The 23,728-nt window shown below is 36.4% G+C and overlaps 2 protein-coding genes across 2 annotated transcripts; one reads left to right on the top strand and one right to left on the bottom strand.

Annotated features, from left to right (window-relative positions):
• Positions 1 to 191: 191 nt before the first annotated feature.
• On the bottom strand, positions 192 to 16,703 carry LOC113741740 (DENN domain and WD repeat-containing protein SCD1). Its single transcript, XM_027269348.2, has 31 exons — positions 16,303 to 16,703; positions 14,288 to 14,381; positions 13,923 to 14,124; positions 12,465 to 12,606; positions 12,250 to 12,350; positions 11,990 to 12,053; positions 11,721 to 11,834; positions 11,199 to 11,419; positions 10,630 to 10,684; positions 10,456 to 10,539; positions 10,038 to 10,233; positions 9,799 to 9,928; positions 9,639 to 9,702; positions 9,508 to 9,552; positions 8,232 to 8,307; positions 8,025 to 8,098; positions 7,892 to 7,942; positions 7,292 to 7,449; positions 6,654 to 6,701; positions 5,657 to 5,714; positions 5,423 to 5,506; positions 5,011 to 5,260; positions 4,739 to 4,929; positions 4,037 to 4,101; positions 3,749 to 3,872; positions 2,367 to 2,548; positions 2,210 to 2,281; positions 1,967 to 2,127; positions 1,847 to 1,888; positions 622 to 830; positions 192 to 483 (listed from the first exon to the last, which is right to left on the bottom strand). The coding sequence occupies exons 1-31, from the start codon at positions 16,477 to 16,479 to the stop codon at positions 388 to 390; spliced, it is 3,630 nt and encodes a 1,209-aa protein (XP_027125149.2). The 5' UTR covers positions 16,480 to 16,703; the 3' UTR covers positions 192 to 387.
• A 947-nt stretch (positions 16,704 to 17,650) lies between these two features.
• LOC113740132 (aspartyl protease APCB1-like) lies at positions 17,651 to 23,659 on the top strand. The gene is made up of 10 exons (XM_072045728.1): positions 17,651 to 18,403; positions 19,563 to 19,680; positions 19,919 to 20,145; positions 20,228 to 20,467; positions 21,241 to 21,388; positions 21,472 to 21,557; positions 22,345 to 22,459; positions 22,542 to 22,614; positions 23,156 to 23,269; positions 23,361 to 23,659. Exons 1-9 carry the CDS (start codon positions 17,817 to 17,819, stop codon positions 23,266 to 23,268), a joined length of 1,707 nt encoding a protein of 568 aa, XP_071901829.1. The 5' UTR covers positions 17,651 to 17,816; the 3' UTR covers position 23,269; positions 23,361 to 23,659.
• Positions 23,660 to 23,728: the final 69 nt, after the last annotated feature.

Here is a 23,728-nt window from a genome sequence, read left to right as displayed (position 1 = left end):
GTCAATATAGAGTTGATGTTTATGTATTCAACTGGATTTTTTGTTTTAGTAGTTTACAGCATGAAATCTTTTGAAGTCTCTGAGGATCCACTCACAACAAAAAAAGATCCATGCTTATGACGGCTACCAACTTACCACATCCATACCCAGTACAAATTGTGCACTAAACCAATAATAACGAGCTCTCCTACTGGCGCATAAGCAAAATATGTTTGCATTATAGTGCAATACAAAGTCAATCATTATCCAAATTGAGTGAGTCACGCACAACTACTATCTAACATCAACAAATCAATCTATTAGTTGAATGTGATCTAGTTCCTTTGTACAAAATTTTATGCACATCGAACTTACAACACAGAAGAATCAGAGGCAAATACTAAGCTTTTATATGTTGATGGTAGCATCCCACAACCTAAGCAACCCATTTCGCCCACCACTACAAATCCTTTTCCTTTCAAGATCTGAAGAAACACATCTTACCTGAAAACATGAAAAGAGATTCTCTGATCACGAATGACCACAAAGAAGAAAAAACAACCATAAAGAAGCTCCGACACCTTAGGCAATATTTGAAAAAAAAAAAAGGAAGAAAAGCTACTTTTGAGATTAAGAACAAACCATTGCAACCGTTTTCTGTGGGGTTCTGTAAAGCTGCCACCCAGCTATCTTTGCACCTGTGCTAGAGAAACCACCAAGTCTCTCTTGAGGCCGATGAAAGAGTGACATTGAATTATCAGCTGCCCCCACTCCAAGCCAGTGTTCCCCAGCATTTATAGACAATATTGAAGAAGTATGGACAGTAACATTCTTTGTACATTTAAGACCACCTAAAAAGTATGATCAGGCAAAATAGTTTTAGATAGGTGTTCAACGATGGGAGAATTAAAAATGTGTACGTGTCTGCCCAAAATACACCCTCAGAGAACAGTCCCCCTCCCAACATAATCCAACCAACATGACCATATAACAAAACATCTGAAAAAGGCACCTCCAGAATGCAATGCATGCCTATGGAAATGAGAAATTTTTCCACACAGTCATAAGTAACACCACTAGTGCTATTGGTATTAGTCCTAATATACAAGAACAAGCAGCAACATTCTGGACAATCGAAGGGGAAATATGCACATTCATTAGAGTCAAAATTATAAAAATTTATATTAGATATTCTGTACCATCTCCAAATGAAATTCAAATTGTGTGTATGCAAAAACATACAGCCAAATTATAGATTAAACCACATAAATTGAGTTCATGTAAAAAAAAAAAAAAAAAGATTTAATGGCAAAAGAAAAAACACAGAATATAAAACCAATTTTATAGTGAAAGTATTGCATGGATCTGAGCATGAATATCAGGGGCTGATTGCCCACTGTCATATTTGTCTTATGCCAGACCTTAAAGATCCAGGGATGGGGAAAACCTTTCGGTATTTCAAACTTAGCTAATTACCCAATATTCAGAATCTGCAAAAGGTCTTAGAAGTGATTCCCTGTCACACAAGATGAATCCTGTTTGTCTTATAAAGTATTATTGGAAACTTAAACAGTAGAAAAATGCTCATGCTGTTTCTCGTGCCAAAAGTACACAGTTTATGTGATCATCAAGTCTCAACTGTCCAATGTATGTAATTTTATCTTACAAAATTGTACACAAGTATACCTAAAGAGATTAAGTAAAGGAAATTCACTTGCATGATTAACAAACAAGTAAGCTATTCGTTAGATTATTTTCACAAGTCCAACGGGGAGGACATGGAGGGTAAGTTTGTCATAGAAAAGTGTTAAATGCTTCTGAAAGAAGGGTTTCTTTCGAATTTAAGCTGAAAGATTTTTATTCTCACCATTATCATTTTCCCAGAAGCGCAGCAGTCCATCAGTTGAGCCTGAAAATTTAGGCATTTCAGAATGTAATAGAATGGTAAAGTAAAGAAAAACAAACACCAAGAAGGATGATTTCAAACCTGTTATTATGCCTTTATCTGAGATTGAATACTCTACACAGAGGATTGGACCTCCATGGCAAGCTAGAACAGCATCACATGTTCCTCGAGAAACAGACCACATCCGTGCTGTCCAATCATCACTCCCAGTAATTACAGCATCTCCAACCATTCTAATTGACCTGTACATTAAGCCTCCTGTTGACAGTACCTTCATAGCCATATACACCAAGGAGTATGAAAGAATTTGAAACCATTACCCACCTAATCCAACTTGTGTGCCCTAAAAGCTTGTGCATCTGCCTTCCGGCTCGTATGTCCCAAATATTTGTGACCCTTCAATGCCAAAGAAAAAACACAGAATAAGGTCCATTTCAAAGGCATACAACTATACCAAACTCAAAATCCATCAAAGACATACGAATCTCTGCCACCGGCAGCTAAGATCCCAGTAGAGTCATCATATTCAACACAAAGAACAGCACTAGAGCAACGACCCACTGTAGCAACACAGGTATCTGTTCTTACATCCCACATTTTTACAGTCCCATCATGGGCAGCAGTAAGGACACGTTCACCTGACAGCATTCGCACATAGCTGACCTGCCAGCAAGAAATGGACAAGGGGTGTAAGCTTGAAAAACATCCAATGAAAAGGGAATAACATACGGAATGTTTATAACTCAGGAAAGGAGGTTCACAATCCTAAGAAGAGTGAATTTTTGAAGCAGGGTAAATAGGCAAGGTATATACTCCAATAAATATCATTTGATACAGCACATTTTCAGTCGCATTTACTGAATTATCCAAAAGCTAAACAAAATTGTAATTAATATTTAGCTACACTAGTTTTCCCGAAGATATCACAATACAATCGCCTTTCACTAAAACAAAGTATCGAACAAAATTTGTTCCTGTTTTACATTTGAATTATGTCTAGGTTTATGTTGGCACCATAATTCTCAAGATCCAGGTAAACCCCAACCATGAAGCACCTAGCACTACAAGGTTGGTGAGAGTTTCTGTTCCCATGCACAAATAACTAATAAATTCAACCAGGCACAAATGCTGATACTTAAATTTACATCAGATAAGGCAGAAGTCCAATGTTCAACTCCAAATTTACATGAAAATGTAAAAGCTGAAACAATAAATCAGAGTCTATCTTTCTTTTCCCAGTTCAATTTGTCAGAGGCAAACCTAAAAAATCAAAAACTTTGTTTTCTTTTGAATTGCAGGTATCAAGAAAAAAGAATTGTAGTAACAAGCCATACTCATGATGTCAACCAGAGTTCACATTTATGTTGTTAGTCTTCCAGATTCTAACACTTCGTTTTGTACACCAGCACGATTGGCATCCCTGTCAAATAGTAACTCCCTACAATCCGCACATAATATCACTATGTCACCTACTATAAAGGCAAATTATTATTTCTTTACCACCTTAATCTGCTTGGCTCCCTTGGCCGTCAGCACACACTCTTTAACTGAAACTTCATGTGAAAGAAAAAGATTCTTCTCATGGTTAATTTACTAATCTACTACAACATTCAACAGCTAGAGCCTTAGTTGAATTGAGTTCCAGAATTATAAGAGCCAACTGTTTTCCACACCCAATGTTTAGTTGTACGGTCCCCCCCCCCCAACAAAAAAAAAATCTTTACAAACGTTCACAAGCACAGAGAAGTAGTTGTTTCTCCTGGACATTGGTTGAATTCCTCACAGTTGGAACTTGGAACTACAAACACAAAACTGGCTAAAGATGCAAGACATAGAAGCTGAGATACAATGCTCTAACCGAACCTGTGCATCATGGCCCTTTAGCTCTTCAAGAAGCTGAGTAGTCTGCTTATCCCATACAAGAACAGTCTGATCATCAGATCCAGATACAACCTTTCCTCTATCAGAATTTATTGCCCTAACTGTTCTGCACAAACAGAAAGCAAACATATCAAATGTTAGCCATGAAGTGGCACTGGCAAAGAAACAAGCAATTAACTACAATGTAGACCATCAGCATTACAGGAGATCAAAAACATCAGTTAACAAAAGAGAGCTTTTTGGGAAGAAATATAATGTCATATAAAATACCTAGTATGCCCCTTTAAAGTTGCTCTAAGTTCAGAACCACGAAGACTTGGATCCCAGATCTTAATCTGCATCATTTGAAAAAGAGGAATACTATTGATTACATGGAACTCAAACTGCCGGAGTAAGATTGCACACATAACATCTTATCCAAAGGAGACTTTAGATATGTGTGTGTGTGTGTGTAGATATATACACACAAATATACATATATATTCGCCCACTCATTTTTTCTACTTCATCCAAGATCCAGGCCCAATCCTTAATCTTTCTCCAAATATCCAATCTATGGCTAAAACTTAAGAGGATCAACAATTCCAGCTTAACATGCAAGTACTAAGTAGTAGCATATGATATTTGTCCAAGGCCATGAGACCTCACAGAACATAGACTCAAGGGCATGCTTGGCAAACAAGTTTTTAGGGGGTCTGTCTAAAACTTTAGCTTAGTGTAGAAGTCTTATGAACAATTGGTGTTTGTCCAAAACGCCCAAATTACCACTTCCCCCATCACCCACCACCAGTACCCCACTTCTGCCACCCACCACTGGCCCCCCCCTCCCCCATCCCTTCCCCCTCCCCCATCCCTTCCCCCTCCCCACAAACTGGCAGAAAAGATACCAAAGAAATTTGAAGTTAAAAATGTTAACCAATGTTAATGATGCTCATCCAAAATATCTTAAAAAGGAAGCCATGTGATCATCACCGTGCAGTCTGTGCTACCACTGATAAAGAAACCTGCATCTTCACGGTCACCAATTAGGTCCCATACTTCTCTACTTGTTACACAATGCAAAGCAGTGACCACTCCTGTATGACCTCTAAGAGTGCGAACACTAGTCTGTATTTTCTTTTGCCCAGCAGCAGATGGTTCTTGCTTACCATTCTCACTTACTCCTACATTCACATATGAATAATATAATCATGAAACAGCAAACTTGGAAGGTATTGCCAAAGAGATCTATAGACCTATATTACCAGTATCAGAAGTCCACTTGCGAACACGGCTAAACGAGTTGGCTCTCAATGTGGTGTCCCTGCTAAACATGCTTTGGACCCAGCTTCGTCCAACACCAGATGCCTCAGCTGGTTGCTCAACTTCACTAGCAGCATCAGGGCGTGGAGAAGCCAATCCATACAATGGCACTGCCTGGGACTTGCTAGAATAGATTCCCCAATAACCAATACATATTTGCCGAATATGAGCCAGAAATCCCCTAAGTTTTATCTGGTGAAATGAGAAAAAGGAACAAATTTAGCAGTCAAACAATTATCAATTTTACAAGAAAGATTCGGAAGGACATAAAGATCCAGAAAGATCTTAAAGATGCAAAAATTGAAAACATGCTAAAAATAGGAATCAAAGAGAGAGAGAGTAAGCATAACTCACCATGTGTTTATAACCGATGTTGTTCTTCCCGGCAATTGTTTCAATCAAAGACCAAGCATCAGTGTCAGCAAGTCCTAGCCCAGCCTTCAACGATAAGAGAAGATGACTTGGAGCTCAAGCATTTTGCACAAAAGATTTTCTTTTCTTAGTTTTTCCCTTTTTTTCCTTTTTGATGTCATTTTTTGGGCTTCAGGTAGGTATGAATTAAAAAATGAGGTAAAGCAAAAAAGGTACCATGTGTGTAGCCATAACGATTAGCTGAGTTGTCACCAGGGTTGCATAATTCGCAGATCTGACAAATCAATATTAGAAATTTAAAATTAGAACTTTTTATAACTAATCCTCTTTCAAAAAGCGACCTAAAAAGAGACTTGCAACTCTCAAGTAATTAATGAGGTTAAACATTCAGTGATACAAAGGATAGAGTTTCAGAACTTGAAGTTTTATATGAAGCAGCAATGAGGACATGATAATGAGCAGAAGGTCGAACTTGGGAGGAAAACAACCCACACACTTAAGTAACAACTCATCTAAAAGCTCAAGTTAACAGAAAAAGCTTATTTAATTAACCATTCGGTAATATAATAGCCCATTAATAATGCTAACTGGTATCAAATTTTGATCTTTTCTCCTTTTCGCAGATCTGCTGGGGAAAGGCAATTAAAACATTACAGGCAAGCGTTACACAGGTGATCAAGATTGATTTTCCAATAGGTATCAAATTAATTTGCAACCCAGAGATTTCGAGTTGTTAGTAATATTTATTATATTGATGAGTAATAACATAGTTACAGCATTATATCTAGGAGATTGAGACGTTATACTGCAATACTTGTCAACCCAGAAGAAGCACAAGCATGTAGAATGACAAGATTAGACGAAAAGAAAAGGCAGCTGGACCATCTGGTGTAGGCTCAACCAAAATTGTCTGGGTAGTAACATTCTAAAAAATGCCAGAAGCAAATAAAAAACACACCACAATGTCACATGCATGGAGTGAGCTGCCAAGTGCATCAAAAGGAAGCATTTCATGAGAAAGTGTAAAAGGAAAACACATTAAAACATTAAAGCACATGTAAAGTGTTTCCGGTAGCCCATGAGAACCAACAACACAAGAAGCAGATAGAATGACCACAATGAAGCAGCTATACGCACTATCATTAATGCAAACCTACAACAGAGAGAGAGAGAGAGAAGGGGGGGGGAGGGAGGTATTGGCAAGACTTCTTACTTGCTGGAGAAGCGGTCCAACAGATAGTCAAAATACCCTTCCCAGAAACTGAAATATAACCACAAAGAGAAAGTTAAAATTTGGCAGAACAATTGACTAAAAGAACTGTAAAACTTGGATAGTAATGGTTCATTTTGTCTGAGAGTGGTATTAGCTTTGGACAAAGTTACATCACTTTTCCTGAGTTTTAAAGCTGCAACAAGAATGAGGTCACAGGAATAAAATTAATGACCATGGAATTTATATGTGTATATACATCAGCAAATCAACCTACTCTAACATATCATAGAATCAGATCTCCACAGATCATGCCAAGGCATCTCACATATGTTTGTTATGTATTTGGATTTGCAAGCCAATTTGCCTGGAAATCCTTGGTCTTTTTCCAACAATTGATGAAAATTAAAGAATGCATAAACAAACAGTCATTCCTTCGTTTTAAAAAAAATATTATCAACGTGTATGTGTAAGTGGAAACATGCCTACGAACGATAGACAATGCACTTACAAGTCATAATCATATAGGATGGAAAAAAAGGCTACATGACAAATATACACGATCTCATATATTAAAGTGTACTTACCTAGCTTTTACACTAACCCTATTAAAAAAGAATGTGAGACGGTGTCATACTTACCGTAAATCGTCCCACACAGGAAGAGAACGAAGATGTCGCTGGACATAGTCCGAAACATTGTTCACATCCTTCTTGTATATTTCAGCTGAAACTTCAAGGGCATCTCTGATGGTAGCCATGTCATTCCGAGAAGTAGCACGAGTAATTGCTGTTTTGAGCTGAAATTTTGCAAAATAACTCACGGTAAGAAATCTTATCCAAAGATGCCACGTTGACCTATAATTTGTTAGTCTTCTCATGAAAGCTTTGCCCTATAAGAGTTTTCTGTAATTTGGGGAGCTCTAGAAAATAGTCCTCTAGTTATCATGGTTGATGAGAGTTCTGAATCATTAATTGCACTAAAGAAAAGGACTGATGGGCTCTACCCCTAATCATAATAAATTTTGAAGTTCAAAAACACTCAAAATGAAAGGGGAGTAGAGAATCAAAACTTTGAAAGATAAAAGACATCTCTGAAGTCTGAACTTGGGAAGTATATAAAAGCAGCAATAACTCTTAATTAACCAAGTGTTTTGGTAAGTAAATCAAATCATAACCGCTAAGACATTATTTCTCACTAAGCTCTTGGCTATCAGATCAATAGCATGAAGCTAAACACACCAGTTCCTTCACGGCAATAAACTGCTCCTCAGTCAATTGACAGGTCCACCCCTGCGCAAAAACCAGATAAAAGTGAGTTCCACGAGACTTGCAGAATACCATTCAATCAATCTCTCCTAGTTGCACCACAAACCGAGTGAATGTGCTCCCTTATACATTCAACAAAGCCACTACCACCAATGCCCTCAGCATCCGACTCGATCAAAGCTGAGAGGATTATAAAGATAAACCAGAAAAATCAAAGATGGCTTTCATACATTTAAAACTACACGAACAAAGAAAATGATATCTGACAAATCCACCCCTCCCCCAAAAAAAATATAAATGCTTAAAAACATACCAAGGATTGTTCCATATTCAAATGATGAAAGTGGATCATCAGTGCTTCCCAGTTTGAGAAGACGTAGCCATAACCCCTAGTTGCAAAGAAAATTTTCCAGGTTAAAGTTTGAAATAAGACCACTACAGAACTTTTAGGCTAAAAAAGCCAAACATGTTCAGCTAAAGACTTTTTAACAAAAGAAGAAACTTCTGTATAGCAAAAATACAATTACCCTGATCTTCAGTAAAACTATATCCTATTCATCAATGAGGCCATGAGAAATAGTTTGCATATGTAAGAGTAACAACCCTTTCTAAAGAAAATGTTAAACCATTCCCATTTCTTTGGCGTTTCCTGAACTCATGCCTGGAAAGATAATTGAAACAAATAACCACATACGTATACATATTTTACAATCATGTTAAATCCATGAAACAACTTTAAAAGCTAACAGCTTCTATCTTTTTGCATTAACTGATTTCTAGTGCACATCTGATTGACAAACATGGTAAAGTAACATGTGCAACTAGTTAAATAAAAACATAAATAAATAAAAACATAAATATAAATAAAAACATGAAAGCACTGACAAACATAAATAAAAACATGAAAGCACTGCAACTAGTTAAAGAAGCTGGTAACTGCAGGCAGAATAGCTCAATTTGTTCCAGAACTATTGCTAACAAAGCAGGATTACTTAAACCCGATAACTTCTAACTACGAACATTTTTAAATAAAACCAAAAGGATGAATTTTGACCTGATGTAGAAAGAAAATACAAATGGAAACCATGCATCAAGAAAAACCAGTAATAGAAATATATACCAGCTCAAATAAAGGAAAAAGAGTTGAACAGCACTGTATTGTGAAATTACTTGAATGTCCTCTTTAAGGCAATTCTTGCCAACCGAGACAAGCATTTTTGTTTTATTAAAATTTTCAAAATTTAACAGAGATTTTCATTTTCAAGGAACTTGTTACTTTGCTAATATTCAATTTCCATCAGAACACCAATGAACAGAAAAGGTAACCAAAACTTATTTATTCCAGAATGTAAATTCCATCTTGTACTAAGTTCGAAAAATCAAGAACTAACAGTTTCCTTGGGAAATTCTTTCCACCAGAATCTACTGTTCCAGAAAAGGGAAAGGAAACGGGATTATTATTATTTAATTCAGAATTCCTTTTTCCAAATGTCTTCGGAAAAAAGGCTATAATCACATGGTACAGCCAAAAGGTGCTACAAAGTGAAAATTCTGGTAGAATAAAGGTTATAAAAAGAAAACCAGTTTACCTGCAACTTGACTTTGATGTCCAAAACCATGCGCTCTCTTTCAGCCTGTAAGACAGAATATTTTTGGTATCTTTAAGACAAGGGATAGCCTTGTCACTTATGAACCGGAAGCATCAGTTTAGAACACTTACTGCCCTCTCCCTTGGACTGAGACTTTCAGCCTTAGAATCTTGACCAGCAAAGATTGAAGGTGAGCTGAAAAAAGAAGGAAAACAAAATAATGAAATAAAAAAGCATCTGCACAATCATGTTAATATCAGTAAATAACATTAATTTGTCAGATGAAACTACCCAGGAGCATGCTTTCCAGAGTACTCAAGGGCCCCACTTGCAGTAGCTAGAATCTGTTTTCTCTTTACTTCCTCTTCTTCGCTTAAGATGTTTGAAGGGAATCTATCATAACAGTATTTGGCATCCGAGCCTGATAACCAGAGTTTCAAATAATATATCCAGCATGAATTACTCTTTTGGTATTTTCAAACTCATAACGCAGTGGTAAGATCCCAGTAATTAATTACACAAAAAAATACCTGATGATCCTGCACGATAGTCAGATATAGTTACAATCTCAGGCTCTCCCATAATAGATGGAAGGATTGAGAGAGGACTTTGACCCCTCCCAATTGCATCTTGTAACTTATCAAGCAAATTAATATTGCTTTCTTCAAACCCTATGCCTCTCCCCAGATAATCTAAGAACCCTTGAGAATCTAAAAATTGGGAGATCTGTTAAACAAACCAATAGAAAAACATTTTAGTCCATAAACGAGTTGAGTTCACTTTAACAAGCAAAACTCTCTCATGATTCTGCAAAGTGCGTACTGTTTCTCTCAATTGAAGCTGAAAAACCTGACTTTATAACAGAGCAAATTTGCAAAGATATAGGATTCCAAATAGACCACAACCACTAAAATTATCTTATTGAAAGTCAAGAACGTTCTGGATTACCATCGGATCTGGCGGCTGGTTTGTTGACCGGGAACGCTTCTTCAAGAAAGCCTGAGTGTTGAAGACAAGAGTTGTGGTACTTTCCTGATTAAGAAGGGTGCAGCAAAAGGTTATTAGTCACAATGCTAAATGTAAATCTAAATCAAGTACCTACACAAGGTAAAAGTTTCATACTATAAAGTTGCGGTAGCCACCTAATATTGATGCGAAGAACTTTAGAAATATAATCCTGCAAATAAGAAAAGAGACCAATTTATTTTGAAACATATCCACAGAACAGTTTGCTACACAATATGGATGTGAGCAGAGATTTGGAAATTGAGTAAATAAATAAGCACAACATTCACAAAGAAATGCTTATGCAAGAAAACTCAATAAAAAGGATAAAGTGATGGATAAGAACCACAACCCATTGAACATACACCTTCTGAGTCCTTAAACTCAATTGCTCATTAGTTCAGATTGAAACAACCTAAACCCTAATGCTGGATCAATCGTTGTTTTACTACCATAAATTGGATCATTAATTATCAAGAAAATATCAGGAAAAGAAAAAGATTTCAAACAGCAAGTTGCAATCGAAGATCATAAAAGAACTAGATCTGAAGATGCAAAAAAGAGAAGGAAAAGTACAGCAACCAAAATACCAAGGCTAAAACATTAAAAAAAAAAAAAAAAAACTGTCAGCCCCAGGAAATCAATTCGTATTTCATAAAAGCTTGCAGTTGGCTTTCAAAAATCACCTCAGTTGAAGGTCATGATCTTCTCCCCATGGCTTGCTACTACCTCTAAGAAACTCCTCCTTGCAGTTACTTAGAGTGGCCTTCATTTGGTCTATGCCAACAACATTCGGATGCAACAATTTCGTTATGTCCCCCCGCAAAGAGCTATATTCTGGCTCTGGTATGGGAGGAATATCCTCAGATGTGGTAATGCAATTGTGCTCAAGGTCTACAACAACTACCTACGACATCAAAATGTGAAAAAGATCAGAGTTAAAAAACTTCAAATTTCTGGAAGTAGATGAGAACAGCAAGCCTAATTAAAACACAAAGTAAAAAATCAGGTGAAAGAAAGAATAGCTTTTCAGATCCTCCAAAAGCATGCACTAAAAAAGATTAGCCACTTCCAAAACTTACCCTTCTCTAGATCCACCTATTCACAGACCCATTAACAGTTGCAACAAATGGTAAAGATAAAAAGGAGAACAAGGACGGAGAGTAGTTTAAAATTCTTATTGTTAACAATTCAAGTATAGAACTTACGCCATCCATTGTTAGCCCAAAAGTATCAACACCAGAATGAAGACCCATCATATACGGCGTAGGAGCATCAATATAATCGACTCCACTGAAGAAAAGCAATGGAATGTAGACATGCTTCAGCACAAAAAAGAAACAGCAAAACAATTTAATGTTAGTCGGTCAGGAAATCAAAAGGATGGAATGAGCAATTCAAATTGTGCAATTTGTATCTTAGGCCTACAATTGATTTCTCTAATGAGTGAAACTATGTTGCTTTTTGCAAAAATTACCTGCCAACGAAATGGATAAATAAGATGGCATATAGCCTCCGAAACCAGAGTTAGAAGAGAATACCTGCATCAGTAAAGTGAAAGGATATAACTTAGAAATGTTCATTCAAATTTTCAATTTTTTAGCGCACTGGCGGGGAGGGGAATGAGGACGATGGCAATTAAAATCCCACTAAATGATGAAGAATAAAGACTTGACTATATTCAGTCCATTAGTTATCAACTGAACTAATTCCAACAACTAAATCACAAAGAATTACTTGTTTGATCGAAGTAAAATCCTCCTCTCAAGCAACACAGCTGTAAATAATTTGATAAAATTGTCAACATCAAGACACTGGATCAAGGGTTGAAATGATATCTGGCATCAAGCAACAGGCTGTGATTATCAAAAACATGACAACTTTAAAATTCTAAATAAAAAAACAAGCAAAAGTAGCCGGAAACTAAAGTTGAACAACAGACTAACACATACATCAGCATGAGGAAGCCCATCCTTTGGTGGAACCTCAACTGCAAGGAGGCTATCCTCAATTGCAAACAGAACTCGATCCTTTCCAGGAGTAGGCAAAGGTACACTGGAGACCAGATATGCTATAACATCCCATAATGGCTTGCTGAAATTGTTGCAGAATTCAGCTCATTAAATGCATTAGAAGAAATAAAAGGGAAACGATCCTCCTTTATTGGAAAGGAATGGAATCATAGACTATTATCACGAGAAGGAAAGAACCAAAACAATAATATTTATCGGTTATTTTTACTGGAATACAACCAACAAACTTGTAAATATACATGATGCAATTAAATCAGATCGTCGAGAGGTTTTATCAACTCTAGACAACAACATTGCTCTTTTATTGAATAACACTTCTGCAGTTAGTGGAAAATGGGTCATGACTGAAAAATACAGCCTGTGGCTAGAATTTCTATGTTATAGAGCTCGAAGTTGATCCCCAAGCTTCCTTGTACTTCACACTTTTCGCTTCAAAGCTCATGACCATCCACTAAGAATGACTAGACTTGTGAATTTAGAAATGCTACCCGAAACAAAAGTCATAGTACTGCAGTAATTTTTAGTAAGGTTAAAGAAACGTGTTTATTGACAAAAATATAACTGATGTCATGATATTCTAGAGACAATGCTATAGTTATTGCTTTATCTCTTAACTTCTGCCACATTATACTACTACTATTCTTAAGCTTTGGTATTAAGCGCCTCAGACAATGAGACCAGGGCTTTCAATGCCTAAATAAAGAATAAGCCATTAACTTTAGGAATGAATGTTTGTGCACATATTCGACATCATTGACCATCCTAAACAACATTTCCTTTTTAATTGCAACATCATTCTATGCATTTGAGAGAACCAAAAGGAAAAAAGTGTATTTCCTTGTCAATGAGCTGGGGCACACTGACTGACACGAGAAGAACAAACATGCACACCAAACCACATTTGGAACTTTTTCCTCACTCTTGATATTTGACAGTAGATCTTCAAGATAAACTTTTCCTTTAGTAATAATTGGAAAGTGCTTTTTCATTTTCTCTGAAAAAGCAAATTCATGTAAAAACATTGCCGGGTGGGAGGGGGGCTTGGGAAAGGGGAAAAGAAGCAGAGAGGCAACAAAATTGCCTAAGTAGTAATGTCATTGAGAAACCCTTGCAAAGGGAGGAGGGCCATTTCTTTGATGCAAACATACAGGCCTTTCTTAGTTAAATACAGAAAACTAAGATCAATGCTAAGGTAAATGGTCATTCAATGCCCTCAAATTCAGGAGCAGCCCATCAACCTTACCTTTTCAAGGCAGAAAAGTACATTATTGACACAAATAGGCACTATGTACAAATGATCCTAAATTCATCATTCAAGCAACATCTTTGTATCCTAACTGCAAAAATATCAAGAAAAAGTACATGATTGCATCATACCTACTTCCAGAAGAAGAGAAACAAAGCAAAAAAATTTCCTCCAATGCATCTCGTAGTATATGAAAACTAGGTGAACGAGAAACAAGGCAGATGCATTTATCAGCAAAAGAATTTGCAGCAACGCGATAAGCTTCAACAATATCCTCGCAAACAGGATCCCGGAAAGCAATGCAACTAACATAAATTTTAGACCCATCTCCCTCTGCAAGAACAATCACATCCAAGATAAAAGATAGTGAACAACTTTAGTACTTGAAGAATTATCACAAATTGTATTTAAAAAAAAATGGTGAAAATGTGGTGAAAAACCAGCCCTTTCATCTTTTGTAGGGGAGAACACTCATGGCATGAATGAGACTTCTTACCAGTTAAAACAATAGGATAGTTCCGCGGAAAGGTTGAAGGATCTTTAGAATCAAAGCCAGATGCATGGAATTGAACACCAGCAGGTAAAACGCACTGCCATGCAACAGAATCATTTTATCCAAATGCGGAATATATCTAATTTTGAATATAATAACTTGGAATTAATGGTTCAAACTTCCTCATCATTTCCTCAGTGTCCTTGTTCACATCACAGTAGGACTAAACGTCTTATCAAAAATGAAATTCCAATTGAAAAGGATTTACCATTCAACGGAAACAAAATTAATAGCTTTGACTGACATGATCTCCAAACTTTTCACGTTTCACGAATGAAAATCATATTACCAGTACTCAGAAGTTTAAATTTTCACAAAAGTTGTATTTGGTTAGTTATAATAGCAGAAATTCGCATAAAAAGCATATATTCCTCCATTTCACTTTTCAAGATAAAGTCAACTTTCTGCAATAGATACCTCTCTTCAATATAATTGCCCAAAAACCAATTTGACCCCAGTTATCCAATTTCTCATACTTAAAGTAGCTAAGAAGGAATTTCTTCCAATTTTATCTTTGAATACTACAATTTTTTAATGCTAACATAATACTTCATGTAAGCTACATCTCAAGAGGTTGCGAAAAACACAAAGCATATTTAGCTGCCAAGCCTTTTGGGGCTCAGGTAATACCCCGATCTACATTGCATTGAGGCCAGGCACTACGTAAAACTCTGAATACTCTATTCATCCTTTGCATTTGTTTGCAAGCCTCATAGCTTTTCTTATGCAATCCCAACTCAAATAAACCATGTTAATTACTAATACCAACCAAAAAATTATGACAGGTCAAGGAAAAAAATGCGTGCCTCAGACAATAACAACTTATTCAAACTGAAATTCATTGTAAACATACAAATACGCATAGAATGAGTGACTTATCATTAACATTTAAACTTGTCTTTTCGGGATCTGTTGTTACATGTTAATAAATCATACCAACATTCATTATTAATTGTTATGCACAAGCTTTTTTCCTCCAAATATTTTTTCCATCTTAGATGTATACAAGTTTTAAAACTTTTCAGCAGTGATGGCCCAAATTAAGCATTTTCTTAAACACATGGCTATCATGAGAACAAAACTCAGCAACAGGGCTGTTCATAATCATGTCTTTTTCTTTGCACACTCTCCTTTTTCAAAATTACAACAGAAGGTGACATTAACTTTCTGATTACTGCAATTGAAACTTCCCATCATAAGAAATCGACTCTCTTATTCCTTCAACTAAGTTTCCACAATATTGTCTTAAGCCAATAAAGACTGTCTATGCTTCTTTCGAGATACTAAAATTTTTTTTATACATGTCACCAATAATTTACAATTCTCTGAATTCATTCACAGGCTATTTCTTCAAATCCACCCATATTTGTTGTCAGTTTTTCCAGGCACTCCTACTAATCTTCGCGTGTAGCCAAGTCTATACATCCACATTATGTCTTTCAGATACTTATCTGAAGTCCTGGGATCTATTTAAAATACGTAGATAAAAAACAACCCAAACCTATAACTAAAATTCTCCCTTGAAGCATTTGCCAAGTCCTACGAGACAGAATCCCAGAACAGAACTTCCCAAAAAGAACGAAACTTTAAATAACCAACTATGCAGACTTCAAAAAGCTGCACAACTAGCACCTCATCATCCAAGTCACCTCACCTCATGCGCCTCCAACACAAGATGCGCACTTTACCAACCAAGGCATGAACAATGAATCTAAACTGGATGAACCAGTTCTTAAACTTGTTTTACTTCGCAGACACACTTACCATGTAGATTTACAATGTCACGCCATTCATATGGCCGATGTTACATTGTCTTGCTCAATTTGATTATTTAGTAATAATGCTTTAAAAGTATTTGAACAGCACTCAAATGCGCATATTTAAAAGAAAAAAATTGCACCAAAAATTAATCAAATAAGCAGAATTTCGGGAAGAATTTTGGGAATGGATAAACTTACAGTTGGGAGCTGAGGGGGAGGAGGGGGATAGAGAGTGTGATCGGTGGGAGGATACTGATCGAGAAGCGAGGGCAAATAAATGAACTCGCTCCCGTGGTAACCTCTTTCTCCATCCAAAGTCCGAATCTCAGGCCCAATTCCGCATACCACGAAGTACTCGAAGATCCGATTCGCCATTTCTTCAATCCTAATTTCAAACTAACAATGCCTCCCTGATTTCTCTCTCCCTCAATTGGAAATGAGGGAGAACTTGGGGTTTTTTTCTTTTTTCGGTTATTTTAGAGCAGATCTGGGTTTATGCATGCCGTGATAAGTTCAGATGCATTTCAAGTTCAACGGCAATACTTTTTCTCTTTTTTTGGATGGATTTAGAATATTATGCTGCAAAATTTTGCGAGATTGAACTGATTATTGCGTTCATATTACTATTTTAGATTGAAATGATTTGCAAAATTTTGCTCAGACCTGCAAACAAGAATTTCATGACATAGCTATCGATGGAGATTCGTAGAAAGCGTCGCAGCAGCCACGAGTTTAAGGTAGCTGACGAACCTTCAACACGTTTTCGGTGCAGTGGACCCTCTTTCGTCCTTTAACCATTTGAGCGTAGGAATATTTCTCTGGTGCGCCTGTAATGCAGGCCAATGTTCGATTTTGCCCCTCGAAAAAAGTTGTATTCGTTATTTGATCTTGACAAACAACTAGCTGATGGTCCTTAACGGTACAAAGGAAACTAGAGAACATTTTGATTGATAAATAAATATTTCGGAGAAATATTTACCTCCACAATAGGCCTTTAGAACAATAGGCTTCTCTCTTTTTTTTTTAATAGGTTAGACATAATTAATAAATAACCATTTGGGAGAAATACGTACAGTCTTGTTTGGATTGAAATTTTCCACAAAAAAAATTATTTATGTTTTTCATCACCGTATTTTTCAAATATTTTTAATCTAACATAAATTAATGGTTTTGTTTAGATTGCATTTTTCTATATTTTTTATAAAAAAATTTTTATAACGATTTGATATATATAAGATAAATAGTAATTGTTAAATATATTCACAAAACATGTAATATTTTCAAAAAAAAATTACAATCCAAATACACGCTAAAATTACATGTATAAACGAACCTCATCAAAGCTACTAATATATGACATTGCTAATAAAGCCAAATTCTAAAAAGTACAAAACCATGAAGACACCCTTCCCTGTATCATTACCGACTCTGCAAGTTTTGACTTGGTAAACCATTATCCCAGTTGACTGGAACACTACTGGTATTAGTTTAGAAAAAGACTGTCAAGTTACTCTGCACATTACTAAAGAAAGCAGAAGACTTTACTTAGAGTCCTCGTCACGCTTCGGCCTTCGGGGATATGGAAGAGTAGATTCATAGCCAGAAGCCTCTTCCTTCCCTCGGTCTTCTTCATCCTATCATCTTCTCTGCAGTTTTCACTCTCCTACAAGTCCTAATATACTTCTTCTTCCAAAAAAACACAGGAAAAAAGTATGGAAGAGACCGAGGAGTCTCCACGACTGAAAGGGATTGTTATAATCACACTACCTCCTGCAGATAATCCATCTTTAGGCAAAACTATAACTGCTTTTACACTGACTGATGAATCACAATTTCAACCACCATCGAACCACCACCAAAACCAAATAGAGCCGCCATCACAGCCTTCACAATCACAAGAGGACAGCCAGAGCACTCATGCTCAGATACCTTTTTCATTGAAAAGATTTCTCTTTTATATTCCAATACCACTTTTTGGGCTTGTATTTATGTCTTTGATTGCTTTATCTTATTGGGTTTCTTTCTCTCAAGAGACCCTTTACGAATTACGTGAAATAGATGACGATCAGAAGTCAAACACTATTATATTCCCTTTGTTTCCTAAGGGGGGAATTGGTGGTAGTTTGCAGGGAGAATTTGAGATTAAGCTTGGGAGATTTGTTGGATCGAATTCCAAGATTGGTAAAATAAGATTGAGTGATGGTTTGAGTCAAAGAAAGTCTCTAAAATCTATGATTGCTGAGTCTAAGATTGATTCGACTGCTGTTTTGCCTCTCAAGGGCAACATTTATCCGGATGGGTAACATTCTTTTTCTACTGAAAGCTTAATTCCACTAGATATGTTCCTTCTTCATTCTATTTTGTATGAGATTATCTTATCGAGTGCATAATGTGTACGCACATCTGATGCTCTTTAAGGTGATTTCTGATTTTGTTATTATGAAGTTTTTGGTGTTAAGGTCCTTAAGTCTGTCTTGCTTATCTGGTCACATAGTTGAAGGACATTTACGTTAGACAAATTAGAGATTGGAGATCAAACATACAGTTGGCTAGGCTACCTTGTCAGTGACTCGAGAATTATGGAAGGGGAGCTGGTTGACCACCTTAGATTAACTTTCGTTGGTATTGATGCTTACTAGAATTAAGAGATTTGATTGAGGCAAGTTGTCATAATGGATGCAAGCCAATAAAGAAAACATTACCACAAGTCAATTTAAGGTACTTATTGTTTGTAAATAACTCCCCAAGAATTAGTTTTTTTCCTCCTTTTATAGGTTCCCCGAAGATTTACATGTTGAATGATATTATTGTATACCTTGCTCAAGGAGTCAAGGAGGTGTGTGTATTTGTTAAATGCAATTGGTGTTACTAGTAAAGCGTGGAGTTTAAGATAGATTTTATTCTCAATTTGAAACTAGCTTCTTATGCTTACATGTGCTTTTAATGTGTTGAGTGCCATTAGTCTACTAGGACATGTTTGTCCATAAATAACTTTTGTCGTTTTTTTTTTGTCTGGGTGAAGGCCTTAGTCTTATCATTGCAGCCCCTGTGGCATATGCATATAAAAGCAATTATACTGTCAAGAGAAGCTCTTGGATTCTGGGATCTGAGTTATTAGTTTTAGCAGATAAACACGTTGGTGAAATTCTCCACATTGTTGCACTCTTTCTGCACATGAATAGTTACTTACCTTTTCCTATTGTCCTGAACAATTGCAACTGACAATACTTGATTATTTAATAGGATAAAGTTCTTTAGTAAATATAGGGGAATGATAATTGATGTTTAAGTAACTAAGTGAGTTGCTGAATTTTTAGGATGACTGCTATGAGTTCAATATTGTTAATGTGCATGTGGCTTCTCCCGCTGTCGGAAGATATCTCAGTACTTTGTTTATAACCCCATGTGCTTGGCAAGTTTGTGTGTCAGATGTCAGTGACTTAGGTTTATTTGTACAGGTTATACTACACATATGTACTTGTGGGGACTCCCCCAAGGCCCTATTTTCTAGATATGGATACAGGCAGTGACCTGACGTGGATTCAGTGTGATGCTCCATGTACCAGTTGTGCAAAGGTGATGCTCAATATACTGCTTAATTTGGTTGAGATAATTTTCTTAGCGTCTTTGCATCTTTCATCAGGGGATGTTTTTGTGGCATTGGTGTGGGGCGGGGGGGAGGGGGGGAATTGAAGTTGCAGTTCAATAGCATCTTAGTTTCAAATCAGTAACCTCCTGAGGGCGGTGGAAAATCTGATTTTTGTCAAAACTTGGGACTAAATTCATAGGATGGTGATTATGATGATTTTTCCAGGGAGCACATCCATTTTACAAGCCCGCAGCAAACACAATCATCCGTTCAGATGACTCATACTGTGCTGAAGTTCAAATCAATCAACGAACCAACTGTGCAACTTGTCATCAATGTGATTATGAAATAGAATATGCTGATCATAGCTCCTCTATAGGTGTTCTTGCCAGGGATAAGTTTCACATGAGGAATTCAAATGGATCCATTGTCAGCTCAAATTTTGTGTTTGGGTAAAATTTTTCTCGCATCACTCTTTGACTTTTAAACTTATGTACTTATTTTATAATGGTGTATTTGTATTATGTTTCTCAGCTGTGCTTATGATCAGCAAGGCTTGCTTCTGAACTCACTCATAAAGACAGATGGAATCATAGGACTTAGCAGGGGGAAAATCAGCCTTCCTTCCCAGTTGGCTAACCAGGGTAATGTAAGAAATGTAGTAGCACATTGCCTTGCTGCTGAAGCTGGTGGTGGTGGATATATGTTCCTGGGCAATGACTTTGTGCCATACCAGCAGATAGCATGGGTGCCAATGCTTAATATCCCTTTTATGTAAGTATAAGATCTCAGAAGTACCAATCATTTTATTTATATATTTATTTTGGTTATATTTTTTGGGTCTTGATTTTGGACTCAAGACATAGTTGCTAGGATTGGTCACCATTATAGATGCACAGGAATTTACAATTAGGGTTTAGGGGTTTGAGCAATAGCAGGTCTAGTTGTATCAGTGAGAAGAGGAAAAGGAGAGGCGAAGTAAAGAGTCCATTAAAAGCATAATAATGAACAAAAAATTTGCAGTATGATCTCAGTTGAACTCTCGATTGTTCGCAAAGTTACATTGTCTTTGACAAATGAATGCTTTCTGATTGATTGAACATGAGAAAGTTAAAACTTTGAGTCATATATGCAATCAGGTCTTTGCAACCACATGTTTCATATCTCTCGATCTCACCATGTCACTGGATGTACATTAGGACTTTTTCTGATATATTTTCTCCCGTTTTTGGTTTATCAATTGTGAAACTAAAAGAAGCAGAACATTAAGCAAGATAACAAATGAAGAGAAAACACATTGTTTGTCAATGACAATGGGGAACGTGATTGTTGATAGATGGAAGAAGAGGAATCACAAAGGTAAATCCCGTTAACCTGGGATAATGGAAACATGGGTTGACATAAACATAACATTGGTTTGACAAATTACCTCTTAAGTGCCCTTAGAGTTTTGTAATGATTATTTTTACATTTCAGCTTCTTGATTCTTCATAATTCTTAAGAGGCATTTTTTTATTCTATCCTAATACTTGCCTTTTCATGTTCAGAACTTCTTATCACACAGCACTGACAAAAATTACCTATGGAGGCAAAGGGCTTAGCTCAGGTGGTATCAATGATGAAGTTGTACTTTTTGACAGTGGTAGTTCGTATACATACTTCCCAAAACGAGCATACAATGAATTAGTTGCCGAAGTAAGTTGCATGAAAATTGATTCATGTAAGCTTGCTCTCTGCATGTTACTATAGCTGTTTTGTAACAAATTTCTTTATTGTAGCTTGAAGGTACTTTTGGTGAAAGCCTCATCCAGGATGCATCAGATAATACATTACCCGTTTGTTGGCACATTAAGTTCCCAGTAAGGTATGGTAGCAGAAAAGTAATTGTTCTGGGCTGAATTTATCATGGATTCCTTATCAGAGGTATTATTTGAAAATGGAATTTATTGTTGTGAAGAATTTTTACTGTGGTGAAGATGGCAAGCAAAATGGATGCCACCTATCAATTTAGCTCTTCCTCATTGACAGCAAGAGAAGGGGTCATCCATCCCAAATTTTCTTCTATTGCTTACCACTGTTGACATTTATGGCTTAATGGATAGACTCAAATAGGTAAAATATTTAGAAATTGCACTGGTGTAAAGATGGAAAACTAGAAATATAACTAGATGGAACCCATTGAAGCTTGAACTGAAGCATGGGGCTAGGGTATGGGTAGTGATGAAGTATTTTCAGCCTTTATAGCTGATCTACTATATCTGCTTTTCTCCTGCATGTAGGATAAATACAAATAGCAATAGAAAAGGATTTGGTCTTACTTCAGGCACAGAATGCTGCAATCTGCATGTTACTATGTTACAAGTTTTTGTATGCTATTTGTCATTTCTTTACTTTTCATCAAAAGTGAAGAAAGTGTATATAATCACATTTGGATAATATTCTTGGTTTAGATGTCCGTTTGTTTAAACTAGCATGAGCATGATTAAAAAGTTCCTGTGGAATTCGTATGTACATAAGAAGACCAATACATTTTTCAGCTGTGGACATGACTAATAGGGAAACGTGTGGTTTATTGGGCATATTAGGGGTACCTGTAGGATGATTCACATTCACGAAGATGCTACATACTCTTTGTTAATCTTTTCTTACAGCTCTGTGGCAGATATAAGACATATTGTCAAACCTCTAGGCCTTCATTTTCGAAGCAAGTGGTGGATTAAATCCACAAAACTTCAGATTCCTCCAGAAGGTTACTTGGTCATAAATGTAAGGGCTTCAAATCAAATTTTGTTGTCCTGTTTTCTCTCTAGATGACATTTAATGAAATATAAGCAAATTTCCGTTGTAGAACAAAGGTAACATATGCTTGGGTATTCTTGATGGAAGTGAGGTACAGCATGGATCTTCTCTAATACTTGGAGGTAAGTTTCATTCGTACATAAGCTCTTATGGTAATTTTGTTCTCTACAACTGAGGTTAGCCTGAAGCTAGATTTGAAGAATAGAAACTGGGGATAATTCTTGGACAGGAAAAAGGATGGCTTTGGTTTCTAATATTGGTTTGATTTATTTGTTACAATGACTGAATGACCTACGACCACAGTCATTGAAACTGGAACCTACAGAATGTCAAATACTAAAGCCTGTTTGTCTAAGTTGGCATATCTGTCTATTTTTGTTTTCAGTTGTAATGCAGGGAGGACTTCTAGTAAGGCAATTGAAAGTCTGAGTTAGTTAGTAAGGGGCGATGTCAAATACTAAAGCCTTTTGTTCTAAGCTGGCATATCTGTCTATTTTTGTTTTCAGTTGGAATGGGGGTAGGACTCCTAGTAAGGCAATTGAAAGTCTGAGTTAGTTAGTAAAGGGCTCTTTATTCTCTGCTTAAAATCATTCAATTTTCTTGTTTGTTGTCTCTTATCCCTTTATTCTGTCAACAAATGAAATTCTTTCTTGGTCTATGCAGATATCTCCTTACGCGGTCAATTGTTTGTATATGACAATGTGAATCAGAAAATTGGGTGGATAAAGTCAGATTGTTCCAGGCCAAAAAGATTTGAAAGACTACCATTTTCTTGAGGTATGATCCCTAGTTCATTTCTATTGTTTCCTTTCAAAATTTTTTGCATTGTTGTCTCAAGTAGATTTTGATTTTCCTTTTTCTTTTGCAGAGATATGTAGAGAGCAGGTGTCTGAGCATGGAGCTTGTGTTTAATAATCATGACTCTTTTTGTCAATTTTTGCTGAATCTTTACCACTGTATAGCAGCATCCCATTCCCTTAATTTGTTTGTATGCAATGTTGTTGAGCAATGTGTAGTCAGTCTTATATGAGGAGGTAGGAGAATGTTTAGGTGTTAACGTTAACCTCACCAGGGTGTAATGTATCAGCGCAAGAGAGGTGGTGGGCATCCTGGATAGCATGAAATAGAGATTGCCTCTGTAAGGTAAAATATGGAAACTTTTACTCATATTTTAATATATATATATATATATATATTCTGTGTGTGTGTTTTCAAAAGAATTTTTTGTTTGTATCA

Source organism: Coffea arabica, chromosome 4c (assembly GCF_036785885.1).
Source record: "Coffea arabica cultivar ET-39 chromosome 4c, Coffea Arabica ET-39 HiFi, whole genome shotgun sequence".
NCBI lineage: Eukaryota > Viridiplantae > Streptophyta > Magnoliopsida > Gentianales > Rubiaceae > Coffea > Coffea arabica.
The sequence above is the reverse complement of the archived record's forward strand: the minus strand, read 5'-3'. Positions and strand labels throughout refer to the sequence as shown.

Coding starts and splice junctions, on each gene's coding strand:
- LOC113740132 (XM_072045728.1), top strand. CDS start 17,817: ATGGAAGAGACCGAGGAGTCTCCACGACTGAAAGGGATTGTTATAATC. Junction 19,681..19,918: donor CATGTACCAGTTGTGCAAAG/GTGATGCTCAAT, acceptor TGATTTTTCCAG/GGAGCACATCCATTTTACAA. Junction 22,460..22,541: donor AAGGTTACTTGGTCATAAAT/GTAAGGGCTTCA, acceptor TTTCCGTTGTAG/AACAAAGGTAACATATGCTT.
- LOC113741740 (XM_027269348.2), bottom strand. CDS start 16,479: ATGGCGAATCGGATCTTCGAGTACTTCGTGGTATGCGGAATTGGGCCT. Junction 9,553..9,638: donor TCAGTCCAAGGGAGAGGGCA/GTAAGTGTTCTA, acceptor TCTGTCTTACAG/GCTGAAAGAGAGCGCATGGT. Junction 831..1,846: donor CTTCTGGGAAAATGATAATG/GTGAGAATAAAA, acceptor CATACTTTTTAG/GTGGTCTTAAATGTACAAAG.